General features: G+C 38.9%; 1 protein-coding gene across 1 annotated transcript; it reads left to right on the top strand.

Annotated features, from left to right (window-relative positions):
• Positions 1-5,719: 5,719 nt before the first annotated feature.
• On the top strand, positions 5,720-9,813 carry LOC117405755 (olfactomedin-4-like). Its single transcript, XM_034009110.3, has 6 exons — positions 5,720-5,806; positions 5,888-5,950; positions 6,634-6,786; positions 7,442-7,654; positions 8,428-8,590; positions 8,767-9,813. The coding sequence occupies exons 1-6, from the start codon at positions 5,720-5,722 to the stop codon at positions 9,579-9,581; spliced, it is 1,494 nt and encodes a 497-aa protein (XP_033865001.3). The 3' UTR covers positions 9,582-9,813.
• The last annotated feature ends 8,723 nt before the right edge of the window (positions 9,814-18,536 follow it).

Here is an 18,536-nt window from a genome sequence, read left to right as displayed (position 1 = left end):
TCGAGACGTGATTTGTTTCTAGTTAGGGGCTTATTCCATTCAAAGAACCTTTACAAATAAGTTCTCTGTATGGTGTATTTGGATGTGATTAACCTCGTCTCCCCTCACACAATCACAAGTGTCCCGAGAGTCTTGCTGTCACACTAGGGCACTCTATTACTCAGTACACTTCAACCATTCCTTTCCCTGCATGATTCTCTTTGGTCGGATTCTATGATGCTTGACTTGTTTCAAACTGCAGACTTGTGATGTCTTTCAAAACTAAGAAACATAAACTCAGCTATTGGGTTCTAACAGGCAAGTAAAATATATATGTGGTCTGTATACATACAGTATATACTGTATATACAACATTGCATACATTAATACAGAATCACATATCAAATGCGTAAGAAATAGAAAAGTAAATGAACCAATACTTCAACACTACAAACAATAAACATAACATGAATGACCAACAATTTGTAGTTTTAGAAGAATAACATTAGATAATGTACAATACAATAGAATAAAGGAAAATAAATGGATAAATAGACTTAATACCATGATGCCTGAAGATTTAAATAGAAAGGAATAGTAGATTGTTACATCATTAACAATGTTGTAAATGACATCACACATTTATTAATAGATTTAAATAGAAATAAGTGAATGCAGTTACCATGGCATCAAAATCATTTAAGTACCTCCACTGTTTGTTTGTAAACATTCTTTCCCTTGACAAAGGTATGTGAAGCGTTGGAAGTCTGCTCTTTGAGCAATATATATACCAACATTTCATGTATGATAGTAGCAGGTTGATCTATTCTAATCTAACATGGAGACAGCTTGACAGTATAACTGAACTGAACGGAAGCATTGGCCATTTCCACAGCGCCCTCTTGTGATAGGATGTTTTTGTCTTTCCAGTAACTACAGAAACACACCAGCCAACACATTTGTCTGCTGTACTTTTTTTTTTACTTCTCTAGTATGTGTAAATGTACCTGGTAGTTGTGTGATGCACTGCCATGGCAGGTTCTGTCCTGTCCTGGCTCTTTTGCATTGTGGTTGAGACGCTCACTTGAGGTGCACAGGGTCGCTGGTTCATGCCCAGTCCCCGCCCTGTTACATAACTATAAGCATTTAAAAGCATTCACCAGAAAGTCCTAAAAGAGGATGAAGGACATGGTTGCAAGCCCACTGGGTATCATTATTATTAATTTCATTTAAGCACTTCCAGTCTGGAAACCCACTCTGGAATATTGCATCTTCACATGCTGCAGTAGGTAACATTATTCCTTTTATTTTCCAATCGTGGTGTAGTTTATAGTCCAAGAAATGCACACACAATTAAATATTGCACATGAATGGAAAGGTATACAACACATTAACACAGCAACATTTTTAACACAGTGGGCCCTTTTTCAAGCAAGTGCAAAAAGACACATTTTTTTAAAAAAGACACCTTGTTAATAAGGAATAAAATCATTTATACAAAAAGGTATAAAACTTGAAAGAAACTACTCCGTACAAAAATTAAACTGTCCCTTCCAACAACTACATTTATTTCTAGTTTTATACAATTAAAAAAGTTGCAGTTGCTTTTATACCTGATACTGTGGGGTGTGCTCCTGACTCTGTGCTGCTTAGAATGAATATTTCTGAAGGTGCGTGAAGCACTAACAATTTAAATAAGATATGATACTGTGAGGTGTTCTCCTGACCTGTGCTGCTTAGAATGAATATTCCTGAAGGTGCGTGAAGCACTAACAATTTAAATAAGATATGATACTGTGAGGTGTTCTCCTGACTCCTGATCTGTGCTGCTTAGAATGAATATTCCTGAAGGTGCGTGAAGCACTAACAATTTAAATAAGATATGATACTGTGAGGTGTTCTCCTGACTCCTGATCTGTGCTGCTTAGAATGAATATTCCTGAAGGTGCGTGAAGCACTAACAATTTAAATAAGATATGATACTGTGAGGTGTTCTCCTGACTCCTGATCTGTGCTGCTTAGAATGAATATTCCTGAAGGTGCGTGAAGCACTAACAATTTAAATAAGATATGATACTGTGAGGTGTTCTCCTGACTCCTGATCTGTGCTGCTTAGAATGAATATTCCTGAAGGTGCGTGAAGCACTAACAATTTAAATAAGATATGATACTGTGAGGTGTTCTCCTGACTCCTGATCTGTGCTGCTTAGAATGAATATTCCTGAAGGTGCGTGAAGCACTAACAATTTAAATAAGATATGATACTGTGAGGTGTTCTCCTGACTCCTGATCTGTGCTGCTTAGAATGAATATTCCTGCTCAGAGTTGTCTTATTGTTCTGTATAAATGGATGAATTCAAATACTAATGCATTTGAAGTGTGCTCAGGTCATTCTTCAGCGGGACTCTGTATCTACCTTATGTTATTAAACTGTCTTTGTGGAGAGGAGAGGCCCTTGTGATCTATTTAGCCTGAATGTACACAAGAGGGTGCTATACAATGCTTTGCATCCTTGATCTTCTATCACAGCTATACACTACCCCCAAAAAAACAAAGAAATACCCTCTTGTCAACAAAGGCATTGTACTGTATCTGCCAATATAATTCCTTTCTTTCGTAATTTCTAAAGTAATGTTAACATTTCTCAGCTTTTCATACTCTATAACACATAATATGCCCTTGCAGGGCACGGTACTGTTTACACAGAATAACAGACCTTACTATTTCAGGTGTGTCCGGTCACATAAAACTATCCAGCAGCTGTTTTATGCCGTAACAGATTAAATATGCTTATGTTATTGTCAGGAAGGAATGGAGAGAACACAATTGTCTCTCTCAACTCAATTCAACTCAAAATCAAATGGCATGGCATGCCATACAAAACTATGGGCTATATTTACAAAGCATCTTTTTGAAACAGATTGAATTTGACAAGAGACAACCATTCCTATATAAAGATAATATGGCATTAGGAGGCTGTGTGGTCCAGTGGTTAAAGAAAAGGGCTTGTAACCAGGAGGTCCCTGGTTCATATCCCACCTCAGCCACTGACTCATTGTGTGACCCTGAGCAAGTCACTTCACCTCCTTGTGCTCCATCTTTCGGGTGAGACGTAGTTGTAAGTGACTCTGCAGCTGATGCATAGTTCACACACCCTAGTCTCTGTAAGTCGCCTTGGATAAAGGCATCTGCTAAATAAACATACTGTATATTGTAATTATTGATCATGGATAGTTTAAATTAGATGCTAAATCTTATTCACAATGGTCCTGATATCTGATGGCCTAGTTTTTCAGTTGTTTTTTGTTCTAAGATGTACACTTACTGGAAAGGCATTGTCCTGTAGTTCAGGTTACCGGTACACATCCTCAAGCGAGTCATCAAGTCTGAAAACTGCAACATCAGCTTACCTTGTATATCAGTCTATTATTCGTCTTAATAGGATTTTTCCATCTCTTAGTTCAGTATTTAGAACAGAACATTCTATTTAATGTAATATATTACAAGCAATGGATCTATTTGTACAACTGGATGAAGAAAACACTTGCTTACTGTCTGTGGTGTCAGTGTGAAATCACCTGTCTGAAAAGAAAGCAGAAGGTGTCACCAAAAGATTTTAAAGGATAAAAACATAACACAATTTGCCAACTAAGAAATCCCTTTTTAAGTACTAGTGTTAGTCATTACTGACCCTATTTCAAGTACACATTTGACTGTGACAGTGTAAAATAAGGGCAGGGGATGCTTGGGTAAAGTGTGGGTATCAATGGATTTATGCATATAAGTCAATTACTCAACTGAACATAATAAGAAATGGTGACCTGGCAGGTAATTCTTCCCAATCTGGAAAACATTTGTTATTAGACTTCAGACACGACATGGATAATGTACAGTAAGATATTGTTGTCGGGTATTGTTACAGTACATTCTATGAACTAACATTTTATGCTTTGAGGTTCCCTCCAAAGAAAGATATTACCACCTGTTCTTTTGGTGCACTAACTTTACCCACTCTAGTGTGCTGCGGTATCCTGCCTTTAGGACTTAAAGACCTGGCTTCACTACTGAATGGCTGTTATTGTCAGAATATTGAACTTAGAGTCATCTCTAAGCATCACTGCATCTGTCTACACAAGCCCCTCGTATTGTTCTTGCCCTCCAGGATGAAGCTTTCAAAGGGGTAACCGCAGTAGAGCATAGTAAATGCATACTTAAATAAAGAGAAACAATGTGAAACTCTTTTGCAAATGGTGAACTTGTATAAGGGTCCTGGCTCATCTAAGGGCATCCTTTCAGGTTCCACCAGGCCTGGCTGTATTGGTACACTTTGTTAGCCGGCAGTGCTACTGCTAATAGACATTTAACTTTTCCAAAACTGTAATCCACCTAACAGCAAGTTTAAATGCATCTGTAGTATTTTGCATTCAATCGTATTCTGATGTAACTATCACTGACACTGTTATCCGCTCTGATATTTTGTAATATGCTTGTACTTACTAGAACTGAAGTCATTGTATTTTATCTTGCTCTTAATTGTATTAATACTTGTACTGTGATTTTTGAAATTTATTTGTTTACGACTGTAGGTCACCCTGGATAAGGGTGTCTGCTAAGAAATAAATAATAATAATAATAATAATAATAATAATAATAATAATAATAATAATAATAATAATAATAATAATAATAATAATAATAATAATAATCACACAGTTGAGTTGTTGTATTATTGCATACGAATCTGGTGTTTTAATAACCATTCCTGTAACTTTCAAGCAATCTTGCGTTATTTATGATATGATATGACATGATATGATATGGGTGAATATATTGTCTTATTCCTGGGAGTCAATTTTGAAAACAAATAATTGCTCTGCAAAAGCTGACTGTCAGAATATATTTTTTGTTAGCACTTTACTGTAGGCCAATTCCCAAATACCATGAGGAGGCTGAAATGTATCAGTTGTTCTGTACTGGATTTTTTCCCAAAAAGGGAAAGAGCAATGTTATCTTTGCTCAATATCACAAGGAAATACAAATGGTGCGCAATGCCAAAAAGAGTTCCTGAGGACTAAACAATCACTAAAATAGAATCATAATTTTTCATATACTGTGTCAGGCATAGAATCAGTGTTTGTGAAGTTACCTTTAAAAAGTAATCTTTTACAGTACAAGTTGCTTGAACAAACTGATCTCTAGAAGAATGTAAAAATGTAATGCTGTGACAAAAGGATGAATTCAGAAACAGACAAACAGGGTTCGTCTATATTCATGTACCTCCAGATTCTCTAACTTGAGATAAGAAGCCATCTTGAGGCAAGGAATACAATTTAAAAGTTTAAAAAAGTGGTCAAAATGTAAAAAAAATTAAAACAAAATAAACACATCTTGCTTAAACAGTTGTAGCAACACATGGGAAACATGTAACACAATAAAATAAAAGGTCCTTATGTACCCTTTAAACAAACAGATGCATTTACAATTATATCCTATATTAGGTCCTTGTTTTTATCTTTTAAATATGTGAACCACATATACCATATGCTGAAAAAAAACAAGTGTTAATAAAAGTTAATCACATGAGAGGATACACAAGCATAGGCAGGAACATCCTTATAGTAAAAGAAGGCAGAGCATACTGGATATTGATCTGGATTGGTCCTTTCAGTAAGATGATTCTGGGGATTTCCAAAATTAACACTATAAAAGTCAGCTCTTGACAGCACTACAGTTACATAAGATGAAGATGAGGATGAAGATGATGTTTTTCATTACCTGCCTTGTGCTGCTTCTCAACAGCAGAAGCTACCTAGCTCAAACGACTACAGTAAGTATTTCTGAAGTTGAGTTGTTAAATACGAATGTAATAACTGCATATGGCAACTGATGTTTTGGAATTGTCTTCCAGATCCGACTTCCAGACAATCTGGGTCTACACTCTATGAGTCATGAGCCTGACACTACTCCTGTGGTAATGCTTTGTTCTTATTCTTATTGAAAAAATATGCAATACAATACAAATACATTTTTATATAGTGCTCTGCACGCCATAGCATCCCAGAGCATGGAGCAAAGTTAAAAACAAAACAAGAGAGCTCATATGTACAGTACACTCCAGCTACAGACAGTTATATAAAAGCACATTCAAAAAAGTATGTTTTCAATTTAGATGTCAAAATCCAATGTTTCAACCTGCCTAATGTCAACTGGAATAGAGTTTCACAAACGAGGAACACGATAGCAAAAATCTCTAGCTCCAGCTGATTTTTGGGAACAACTAAGAGTTCTGCATTTTCTGATCTCAAGGAGTGAATGGCAATATACAGAGTTAATAGTTCTTGGAGATAGGATTGTCCTAATCCATGAAGAGCTTCAATTTGGCAATATTTCTCAAATGACAGAATGCTCTTCTGATAACGGAATTAAGATGGAAATCAAAGGAAAGCTCAGGGGTTCAAGATAACACCCAGGGTTTTTACTCTAGTAGAAGGCAGAATGTAATTGCCATTACAAGTAATATTGATGGAATCACATTTTGCTAGACCCAGTTTAGAACCAGTTAACAAAGCATCAAGTATGGATATGGTCTTTTTCAATTGCAGCGGTGGCATTTTAGTTTCTTATCATTAATTACAATGTGTTCTGTCTGAGCAGTTAGCTGCCAATGTCACTGGAAGTGTGGATGCCAATGGAGTCTGCCAGTGTACCGTCTATCTTCCTGACACTACCTTCCCAGCAGACAGAGTGGAACAACTTGAAATTCAGGCATCCTCTTTGTTGATTAGTGTGGAAATTGAAATCCAAAAGGTAACACTTTGCAATGTGTCTTAAAGCTGGTATGGTGTTTGATGTATTTTCATGTTTGCACCAGTCTGTCAACTGACCTTGGAAAATTCTTAGTTTGTGTGATAAAGGTTGCAATGTTTATTGTTCAAAATAGTGCATTTTCACAGTCTGTTTTCTGAAAAACTGACTCACCTCATTTTCTTTTTTTAAGATGGTGATAGCCTGATTACAAAACTGGGTGTTTCAGCATTTCTAAAACCCTAAACATGTTTTTTTTTTTTTACATTTTATGTATTAAAACCCTTTACCAGAAAAATCTGATGACCATCTTGTTTCCAAGGGGACCCGTCATGAAGGATCACAAGTGGCATGGGTAGCCCGCTATAAATATATTGCTGACCTGAGAGGATTGAACAAAATTATTAGGCAGTCTGAACATTTCATAAGCGAACATTACACTGAACTGAAGAGATTTTAAACAGAAATAAATAAAAATATAATGATTTACAGACAAATAGGGCTCCTTCCTATGCAGATTTTCTCTTCAATTTATTCTAATAAAAAGCTATAATAAAATACCTGTGGGATTACAAAATAGATTGCATTGTCAATTTAGTTCCATCCTGGACAGTTATGCAACATTTATTGGAAAAAATACTTTTTTTTATTATTTCAGATCCTTGAATATTCCAGTAAAATAGTCATTTACGAAAGTCACCTTCAAAACCTCACCTTGAGAGTGGAGTTCATGGAAAACAGTGACATTTCCTTCACTGAATTAGACTTTGAATTGGTGAAAGTGGAAATCCAGGAGCTGGAGATCCTGATCTCTCAGTTGAAGGGCAGCTTGAATGGCAGTAATGTGATCATTGAACAGCTGTTTGTTAAGGTAACAGTTTATCTTGTTAATACTTTTAAATTGTGTTTTTTTTTACCAGGGCACTGCAGTCATTAAGTAGCACTGTCAGGCAGTATAATTGTTATCATAATTTGCATGTGTACAATATCAAAAAAAGTAAATGACACTTAACAGTTAAAATATTCACATAATCCAGGCATAAAAGCTATACAATGAATAAACAGAATAACCAGTTTTTTAAATTAAATAACAACATCTATTTCCACCACAATATCATTGTGTTCTATTATTGCACATTTATTTTATCTATACTATGTATTTAGGTTTGATACATGAAGTGATCATGAGTGTAGTTATGTTTCCAAGTTGACTCATGCATACTCTATTTTTGCATAGTCCAAGGCAGAGTTAGGATGGCCCTAATCCATGAAGGACCTTATAAATTATTACAGCAACTTTAACTCACTGGTAACCAATGTAAGGACCTAACCACTGGAGTAATATGTTGAGAAAGACGAGTGTGAGAAAGTAGTCTGGTAGCTGCGTTCTGGACAAGCTGAAGCATTTTAAGTTTAACAAAAGGTATACCAACAAAATTACAATAATCAAGGCGAGAGGTTATGAATGCATGTATTAGTATATTTGTATCCCTTGTATCCAATTTGGCAACATTTCTCAAATGACAAAATGCTGTTCTAATAACAGAATTAATATGGAAATCACAGGAAAGCTCAGGGGGTCCAAGATAACAGCTAGATTTTTCTACCAAAACATACAGTAACTCCCTATTTATATTACCACAGATTCACAACATGTCACTTACAATAAATAATCTGGAGAAGCTAGACAAAAACAACGTTCTTATAATTCGTCGTGAAATTATTGCATTGAGGAAACAGCTGAAGGAATGTGAAGAAGCCAGAAATCAAACCAAGCCCACTCCAACACAGCCCTCTATTATATATGGTCAGTAATTTCTTTATTACACTACTATATGTTTGAATGTTATCACTTTATGGTGTTAAAACATATTTAATAATACCAGTAAATAACAGATGGAATGCTATAAATGAATAATTAAGAAAACAATACTATTATACTGTACATCTAAAAAGCAATGCATACTTATATCTGCAACACAGGAAGCTGCGATCATGGCCCTCTTTTGAATATTAGTGAGCCATTCATTGTTCAACTCAACTGGAGAGGATTTGCATACAAAGCTGGTGCCTGGGGAAGAGATCCTGCCCCTGTCCCCCCAAAGAAGGACCTCTACTGGCAAGCACCTCTGAAGGATGGGAGATACATGGACTATTATAGACAGTATGGGTCCTTTGATGATTTACTGCTGTACAAAAACCCAAAAGACCATATACTTGCTTCTAATAATTTAGCTCAAGGTAGTGGCATGGTGGTGTATAACAATTATTTGTACTACAACTTAATGAATTCAAGACAGATTCGTAAAGTTGACATGAACACAAATGGTATTGTGTTAACGAAGGAACTCCCAGGTGCAGCCCTCAATAACAGGTTTTCCTATTCAGGAACACCCTGGCAGGATATTGATCTGGCTGTGGATGAAAGTGGTCTGTGGGCAATATATGCAACTGAAGAAAGCACAGGGAACATTGTGATCAGTAAGCTTAATGAAACAACACTTAGTGTTGAGAAAACCTGGGTGACAAGACAGTATAAACCTGCTGCCAGCAACGCTTTCATTGTTTGTGGAGTTCTCTATGCAACCAAAACTATAACAACTAGACAGGAAGAGATATTTTACATGTATGACACCAAGACAAACCAAGACACCAAAATTAGCATACCATTTAAAAAGGTGATGGAAATCTTGCATGGTATCAATTACAACCCACCCGACCATAAGTTATATGTTTATAACGATGGTTATCTGATCACTTATGATCTCAGCTTTTATCCAAAAAATACCAACTCATAAATGAGCAGCTGTTTAAAATAATCACTTTGAATCAATCCCCTCAGCAGAAAAATGCTTAGCATCCTTAAATAAAATTTAAAAAAGGAATCACCAATACTTTATGAAAACCCTTTTCCGTTTTTCACATGCTACAAATCCTAGGTAAATCAACAGGTGTAATGGTTCGCAATTATAATTTGTTTTCTTATGTTAATTGGTTGCATTTTTTAAATCACTTGCATTAAAAATTGAAAGCGGCTGCCGATTTGAAAAAAACACATATATGCAAAATGTAATCATTTCTGTTCCATTCTAATAAAATAAAGCATGCCTGAATGATATTGTCAATAGTATGTTTCATTTACAGTTCTGAATCGTGAAACACAACCTAGTATATGGAAAATGAAGAAACATGTGCATCTAATGTATGTTTCGTAGTGTAAATAAAATGATACAATAGGAGATGCAGATCTGATACTGAGGGTGTGTGAGTCTGCTGTGACAGAATGAATGAGAGAGACATGGATTTTGGTTACAAATACATAGACAGGCATCCAGGTTTTATTAATTCACAGCACAACAGTGCAGGTGCAATATCATGTAACACCACAGCATGATATCACTCAGTAGGTGTTGCTCCTTCAGCAGGCTTACATAAAAATGGTACACAATAATACAAACAAAACTGCAAACACAACTGTGAAAACAAAGCTATAGTTTTGCTGTGTGCTACAAAACGAATCAACCCAAAACAAATTCAGTGGTGGGACCCATAACCCATTATGCATATTATATTGTGTTAGGATCCCAAGTAAAATATATAGTTATAGCTTGGGGTTCAAAGAGGATAATTAAAATAGCCTAAGCCTATCCCTCACCTTGACCTTACCCACAATTAATATGTAGTCTTGGGATCATCCCCTTTTGACACCAAAAAAAAAAAAAAAAGAAAAGGAATCAAAGGCCTGGGTGATATTAGTCCATAAACTCCAGAAACCAATCCTACACAACTAAGCAGCCATGCATATATTAGTGTTTTCGTGTTCCCTAATACTCTGGTAGTTCCTACCAATCCCTCCTGGTGTTAATTATGACATATCGCCTTGGATAAAGGCGTCTGCTAAATAAACAAATAATAATAATATCTTTATTCTCTAGTTTTTAGTGCTGGAATTGCTTTTTTTTTCTGTAAATAGTACTCTTTAGTTGTCACGTCTCTAAACACCTTGTGATTTAAACATAATGGTATTTGCCGAGGACATGGTTAAAAAGTGTTAGTCCAGCTACAAAAGTAAAACAGAACGTGATGTTATTCAGCAGTAATAAGGAATATGTGGGATGTATTTGACAATCTTAAGCACTGCGTTTAGTGGCATTTGATTATCAGATCAATTTCGGCCTTTCCTGATGCCCCCAGCCAAACCAGGACATTCCGGGTTCTCTCAGTCCCGTTCCTGCTGCAGCCTGGGGTTCATTCCGGGTTCTCCCAGTCCCATTCCTGCTGCAGCCTGGGGTTCACAGCAGGCTCTCCCAGTCCCATTCCTGCTGCAGCCTGGGGTTCACAGCAGGCTCTCCCAGTCCCATTCCTGCTGCAGCCTGGGGTTCACAGCGGGCTCTCCCAGTCCCATTCCTGCTGCAGCCTGGGGTTCACAGCGGGCTCTCCCAGTCCCATTCCTGTTGCAGCATGGGGTTCACAGCAGGCTCTCCCAGTCCCATTCCTGCTGCAGCCTGGGGTTCACAGCGGGCTCTCCCAGTCCCATTCCTGCTGCAGCCTGGGGTTCACAGCGGGCTCTCCCAGTCCCATTCCTGCTGCAGCCTGGGGTTCACAGCGGGCTCTCCCAGTCCCATTCCTGCTGCAGCCTGGGGTTCACAGCGGGCTCTCCCAGTCCCATTCCTGCTGCAGCCTGGGGTTCACAGCAGGCTCTCCCAGTCCCATTCCTGCTGCAGCCTGGGGTTCATTCCGGGTTCTCCCAGTCCCATTCCTGCTGCAGCCTGGGGTTCACAGCAGGCTCTCCCAGTCCCATTCCTGCTGCAGCCTGGGGTTCACAGCGGGCTCTCCCAGTCCCATTCCTGCTGCAGCCTGGGGTTCACAGCGGGCTCTCCCAGTCCCATTCCTGCTGCAGCCTGGGGTTCACAGCGGGCTCTCCCAGTCCCATTCCTGCTGCAGCCTGGGGTTCACAGCGGGCTCTCCCAGTCCCATTCCTGCTGCAGCCTGGGGTTCACAGCGGGCTCTCCCAGTCCCATTCCTGCTGCAGCCTGGGGTTCACAGCGGGCTCTCCCAGTCCCATTCCTGCTGCAGCCTGGGGTTCACAGCAGGCTCTCCCAGTCCCATTCCTGCTGCAGCCTGGGGTTCATTCCGGGTTCTCCCAGTCCCATTCCTGCTGCAGCCTGGGGTTCACAGCAGGCTCTCCCAGTCCCATTCCTGCTGCAGCCTGGGGTTCACAGCGGGCTCTCCCAGTCCCATTCCTGCTGCAGCCTGGGGTTCACAGCGGGCTCTCCCAGTCCCATTCCTGCTGCAGCCTGGGGTTCACAGTGGGCTCTCCCAGTCCCATTCCTGCTGCAGCCTGGGGTTCACAGCAGGCTCTCCCAGTCCCATTCCTGCTGCAGCCTGGGGTTCATTCCGGGTTCTCCCAGTCCCATTCCTGCTGCAGCCTGGGGTTCACAGCAGGCTCTCCCAGTCCCATTCCTGCTGCAGCCTGGGGTTCACAGTGGGCTCTCCCAGTCCCATTCCTGCTGCAGCCTGGGGTTCACAGCGGGTTCTCCCAGTCCCATTCCTGCTGCAGCCTGGGGTTCACAGCAGGCTCTCCCAGTCCCATTCCTGCTGCAGCCTGGGGTTCACAGCAGGCTCTCCCAGTCCCATTCCTGCTGCAGCCTGGGGTTCACAGCGGGCTCTCCCAGTCCCATTCCTGCTGCAGCCTGGGGTTCACAGCGGGCTCTCCCAGTCCCATTCCTGCTGCAGCCTGGGGTTCACAGCAGGCTCTCCCAGTCCCATTCCTGCTGCAGCCTGGGGTTCACAGCGGGCTCTCCCAGTCCCATTCCTGCTGCAGCCTGGGGTTCACAGCGGGCTCTCCCAGTCCCATTCCTGCTGCAGCCTGGGGTTCACAGCAGGCTCTCCCAGTCCCATTCCTGCTGCAGCCTGGGGTTCACAGCAGGCTCTCCCAGTCCCATTCCTGCTGCAGCCTGGGGTTCACAGCAGGCTCTCCCAGTCCCATTCCTGCTGCAGCCTGGGGTTCACAGCGGGCTCTCCCAGTCCCATTCCTGCTGCAGCCTGGGGTTCACAGCAGGCTCTCCCAGTCCCATTCCTGCTGCAGCCTGGGGTTCACAGCAGGCTCTCCCAGTCCCATTCCTGCTGCAGCCTGGGGTTCACAGCGGGCTCTCCCAGTCCCGTTCCTGCTGCAGCCTGGGGTTCATTCCGGGTTCTCCCAGTCCCATTCCTGCTGCAGCCTGGGGTTCACAGCGGGCTCTCCCAGTCCCATTCCTGTTGCAGCATGGGGTTCACAGCGGGGGTTTTTTTTGTTTGTTTGGGTGCCATTTATTTTATAAAAATCATAAATTAGCAAGGACTAAATGGGTCTGCAGTGTTGAAAGAGTTCAGCCAAAAGCCCTTTCAGAGGAAGGATCCCCAGAGGGTGTTCATGTTAACACATGTGAAGACGGGAGGGGGCATTGTGCACTGGCCCATACTGTAGCTTCTATTAGTATGCTAATGATATCCTTTGATCTTCTTTAAACTTTATTTCAAAAGGAATTATTCTGGTCCATGTTAGGGTCCTCATATCACAGTCTCATAACTCAAATCCTTTCTCAGTAATTTCTTTATAAACCAGGTTCAAAAAAGATAGTATCTAATTAATATTAATTTTCCTTCTTTGAAAACCATGTTGTTGGGCATTATATGATGGATGGAACCATTCTAGCCAGTGATTTTTAACTCATTAACATTACAAACTACAACAAGAATAAGATCAGACTCGATGTGTCAGGTTTGAATGTGTACCAACAAGTGCTAACGCCTGTGCTGCATTCTCTTTTTATATCAGCTGCCATTTCACTTGATTGGACATCACATAAAAAGAGTGACGTCCGATCAAGTAAAATGGCAGCTGATATAAACTTTGATTTAATTCAGGCCTTGGTAACTATCACTGCTCTCTTATTACATTTGCATATTGACGTATTTGTATTGTGCATTATTTGTTAAAAAAAAAAATACATATTTTACATTTTTTTGACATAACCTCTTGACCTATTGAAGTTTTAAACACAATCTTTCCTCAATCAGCTATATACCAGAAATAATGTGAGCGTTTCAAATTTAACTCAGCCGGAGGTACTGTAGATAAGGCAGAGAGATTTGTGCACAGTCAAGGTGTTAATAGGGTTTCGCGTCTGCCCTTCTGCCACCTTCGCATGTGTTCCAAACACTAATCCGTTTGTTTGGGAGTAAACACTCAGGCGATAGTTAAGGATAATCTCGCCTTCAGACACCACAAATGGTATGAATTAAACGTCACCTCTACATGTAGCAACTATCCTTGAATAGCCTCGTGACTGAAACATATCCATGATTTCTAAATCAGTTTACATCGCCTAAAGGGAGTAGTAGCCCGCGTGCAGCATAGCCGACTACATCATTTGTGTAAATCCAAACCATAAATATCTATAGTCTATATATCTATTTTAGGAAACATCCCGGTAGTCGCTTGAACACTTTATTGACGACTCAATGCAAAAGACAATGTATTACAGTCCTCCACGTCGCTATTTTAAAATCTCCAGTAAGCAAATGTTGACAGCATTGTTGATGCATCCAATATCATTCAAAAGGCATAATTTAGTTATAATTTTAGCCAATAAAACACAAAAACAGCAAACAGCAGGTACGTTTTTAAATTAAAGATAGTCTTCGTGTAAATTGTTCAGCCTGTTCAATTCATACGCAATGCAAACCATTCAACAGCACATTTAAACCTCATCAGAATGCGACATAGTATCAAATGCGCTGCCGAATTGCATAATATTTATTTGCTGAACAACTACGCATGTGAGTTATTTTATAGTACACGTGTTCAACTCACTGACTTATAACATATGTTTACAGAAGTTCAAAGACTTGATAGGACCCCTGCAGTTTTTATTGTTAATTTAAAAAATGTATTAGGTAACACTAGAACAGATGGGCAATCCTTTAATCTGATTTAAATACTTTTATCGCCATTGCACAAAGCCTTATCAAAGTCGAGAGCTCCCTTAATTACCTTGTTAAGGTGCCAAACAAGTAGGCTGTCAACATAATTCATTTGAAAAATACTCCCAGAATGCACGATTGCTGAAAACTTGTTGAGTGCTTAGTGTACACTGTATCTGATATGAAGACTACAAATTCACACTACTGCAATTCAGTACGAGGCTTTGATTAATTATCCCCTTCCCCCGGTTTTTTTTTTTTTTTTTTTTTTTTTTTACACAGTTACATACTTTTTCGTAAATCAAAGTAAAATACTGTTATCGCGAAAAGGTGTGTATTTGAATTCAATTATCATTGGAATCTTTTATGTAAATAAGGTGATCACATCAGTTCATGTTTATATTCGGGATGTTGTTGTGTGCAGTTAGTTCGCATGTTTGCATGCTTCAAAGTGTGCCTTAATATAAAGTCGATCTGAAATATCAGCAACATTTTTTTTAAATGATAACTATCCTGTAAAACCAAATGTTAAAAAAATAAACAGATTTTATGAACATATACTTTAGTGGTTATTATTGATAAAACCGCACACACAAAACTCACGTGTTACCAAAATAAACATTGCAGAGTAAAGTATAGTCTATGCATATTACAACGTGCTTATAACCTGTAGCACAAGATTCATGTTACGTTCTTAAACACTTGATTCACAGTGTATACCGGATGGTTTCATAAACCCCTATTAGTAGCCTAATCTCAAACTGCCCTATAACTACAGCCATTAGTCTCCACCATGGGATGCACTAAAAAACAATGCATTACATACACAAATTATAACAACAATCCCGCCAACAGATAATAAAACCGAATCCTTCATTGAGCCGGTGGTTACACGTGGGTTTACAATTTCTTGGCTGGAGGAAGGATGGACTTCCGGATATTCTCTGTCCAGTTCACGCTAAAACAGTCAACAATCAGATATACATGATTAAAAAAAACAAAACATCACTGCACACAAAAAATGTAAGATTAAACCATCAACATAATACACCAGATTATAGACATAGCCCATGGAACCATTTCATCCACTGTGCTTACAGACCCACATTGTTCTGAAATGAGTTCTTGTTTTATTGTTTAGGCTCCATAAAGAACCATGTTCCATTATGTTAATTCCCTGTAATACAGTACATTATTGATGACTTACAGAGTGATAACAAAGGCTTTAAAAGAAATGTTCTTAACGTTTATTAGCGTTATAATATTCTGCTTCTTCATTTGATCTAGTCAGGATGCGTATAGTTATCAAATACGTAATCATTTCCTAGAATGTACCTAAGATTATCTGATTGCAGCTAATCTGACCTGCAAAACAGGAAGTGTAGGTACCAGGAAGCAACATCAACAATGAATTTGTCTTGTTTTTTAAAAAATACACATGCATCAAAAAAAAGAAGTGTTAAAGAACCAAGGATCCCTTCTTCTAAGAGTTTGCATTAAAGTTGAGGGGTGAATTAAAATGACAACCTTATTGGGAACCAGGGTTAATGGCTCCCATAACCACCACAATGACCTCTATAAACATGAATAGTTATAGAAGATTAGGCCTATTGTATAGTTATAGAAGCCGCCCATGTTCCGAAATGCAATGCTCGGATTTAGCTGTGGATATACCGTAGAGCTACAGTAGGGTCTGTGTTAGAAACAGTAGGAATCTCTTAATATATGATATGATTTAACCTTTGGCAATGTTTCATTTTCACTCAGGTCATGGAAATGATCCTGTTTTTATGCATTGTTATCCAATTCTATTACCTTGTAATTCTATTTTATTTGGTTCTCTTCTCCACGAAAACCAGGCAAATGTCTAACAATAAACCCTGGGAACTCACACATTATGGATCAGCGAATGCTTTCTCTATATTCACGAGGCTGTGTCATTTCTTTGTGCCCGACGATCCGTGGCGTGAAACAGCATCCATGAGATGGATTTGGTAGGTTTCAGCCGAATACCATATGTTAAGAGAGGTAACAGGTTGCAGCCAGGAACACTCAAACGATTCATTGAACAAGATTCTAGAATTCCAAATCAATGATCCGATAATAGAACCCAGTGGGACGTTTTAAGGAATGAACATCAATGATTTCATAAGAGGGCAAATAGTTTCAGTTGCTAGCTAGAATGTGCTGACATCAGTATAGATTAAGTGCACTGGTCCCATCAATTTACTTCTGAAATGCAAGTGATAGTTTTAGTTTAATACAGCTTATATAAAACACTGCAGCATCGAACTGGGTAATATTGTTAGTGAACTGTAATTGTAATTGTAATATAATATGGTCTAACCTGACACAAATGTTCTTGCTATCACACAAGACATTCCCAGAAATAACTAAAATAGACAGATACTTTACTTTATATGATAGGAATGAAGATTCCTTGCTATTTAAATGGTATATACCGGACTGATGAGAGATAGCATACAGTTAAACACCCACCAGGAATCTGTCAGCCGCCTCATTAACATCATCAGACCCTTTTCCAAGTATAAGCCTTTAATAGAACGTTATCTGTCTGGAAGGCCTGCCGAGGTAATTAAATGCAGATTACCAGTGCAGACTTGGATACTTCGCCATAAAGGCAATTGTCTCGTTGCAGGGTTGTATTGCTATGGCAAAGTTATGAGTCATTCCAGAAAGGAGTACAGATAGGCCACAAAGTAAGCTCCTCTACTGTATTACATTCTTCAATTGACCTGGTGAGCGTGGATCATGTATTGTACAAAAACAACTGGATTTCTGCTCCTTGTTCATTATTATTAATACTGAACTTAACATTTACTAATATTTACTACAGGCACATACAGTACTAGACAACAAAGTGCGAGTGAGGATGGAACTATACATTAAGAACATGTAACCTACTTAACAATGGCATTGTCTCGATCATAGCATTCTGTCGTAAGTCTTACATAAATAAGTGTAAGTGTAGCTAATGTACTGTAGTGTCTTTTAAAGTGTATCCATGCATTCTAAACGCATTATTAAACATGTTACAAACAGACAGAAGATAGTACAATGTAAAAGGAATGGGACAGATCCAGTTAAACACAACCTGCATTTATACACAAATTGCTCAGTTTGTGTATACAGGAAAGTGTTTACTATTGCGAAGTAACATGTAATATGAATAAAGTCTCTTTATCAGCTTTATACAGTAGCCTGTAGTCTTCTCCATACACAGACAATCACCTTGTTATTACTATGCTTAGCAACTGTTTTAATTTACTGATGTCATGTTGAAAGTTTCCAGATGGAAATAGAGCAATAAAACAAAGCAAACAAAAGCAAAAACAAGAACAATACAAATGGACGCGTAGATGACAAATGGGGCGAAATGCAGACAAATGCAAAGGGAGCATGACATCACTGCAAATGTGCAAATGGGACAGTCATGGAACAGTCTGTTTAGCAAAGGGTTGGTGGTCAATGAAAACTGGTAAGACCATCAGTGTGGGACAGCAGGTTAACAATATATGGCCAAATGTTTTGCATCACCCTTTAGAATTAAGTTTGCTCTTAAAGTTGAATGAAACCTGCTGACAAAAATTGAAAAATGGCACATTTCAAAATCTAACATATAAAATTGTACTACTATTATGGCTTCCGGTAGACTTTTGTGATATCATTTTGTAATTTCTTTGATCTTAAATAAAATATCTAAATTATGTTAATATAGTTTTTTTTTAAAATTATATCTCAATCCTAAAATTCTAGGTAATACAAAA

Source organism: Acipenser ruthenus, chromosome 9 (genome assembly GCF_902713425.1).
Source record: "Acipenser ruthenus chromosome 9, fAciRut3.2 maternal haplotype, whole genome shotgun sequence".
NCBI classification, from domain to species: domain Eukaryota; kingdom Metazoa; phylum Chordata; class Actinopteri; order Acipenseriformes; family Acipenseridae; genus Acipenser; species Acipenser ruthenus.
This window is presented reverse-complemented; position numbering and strand designations above follow the sequence as displayed.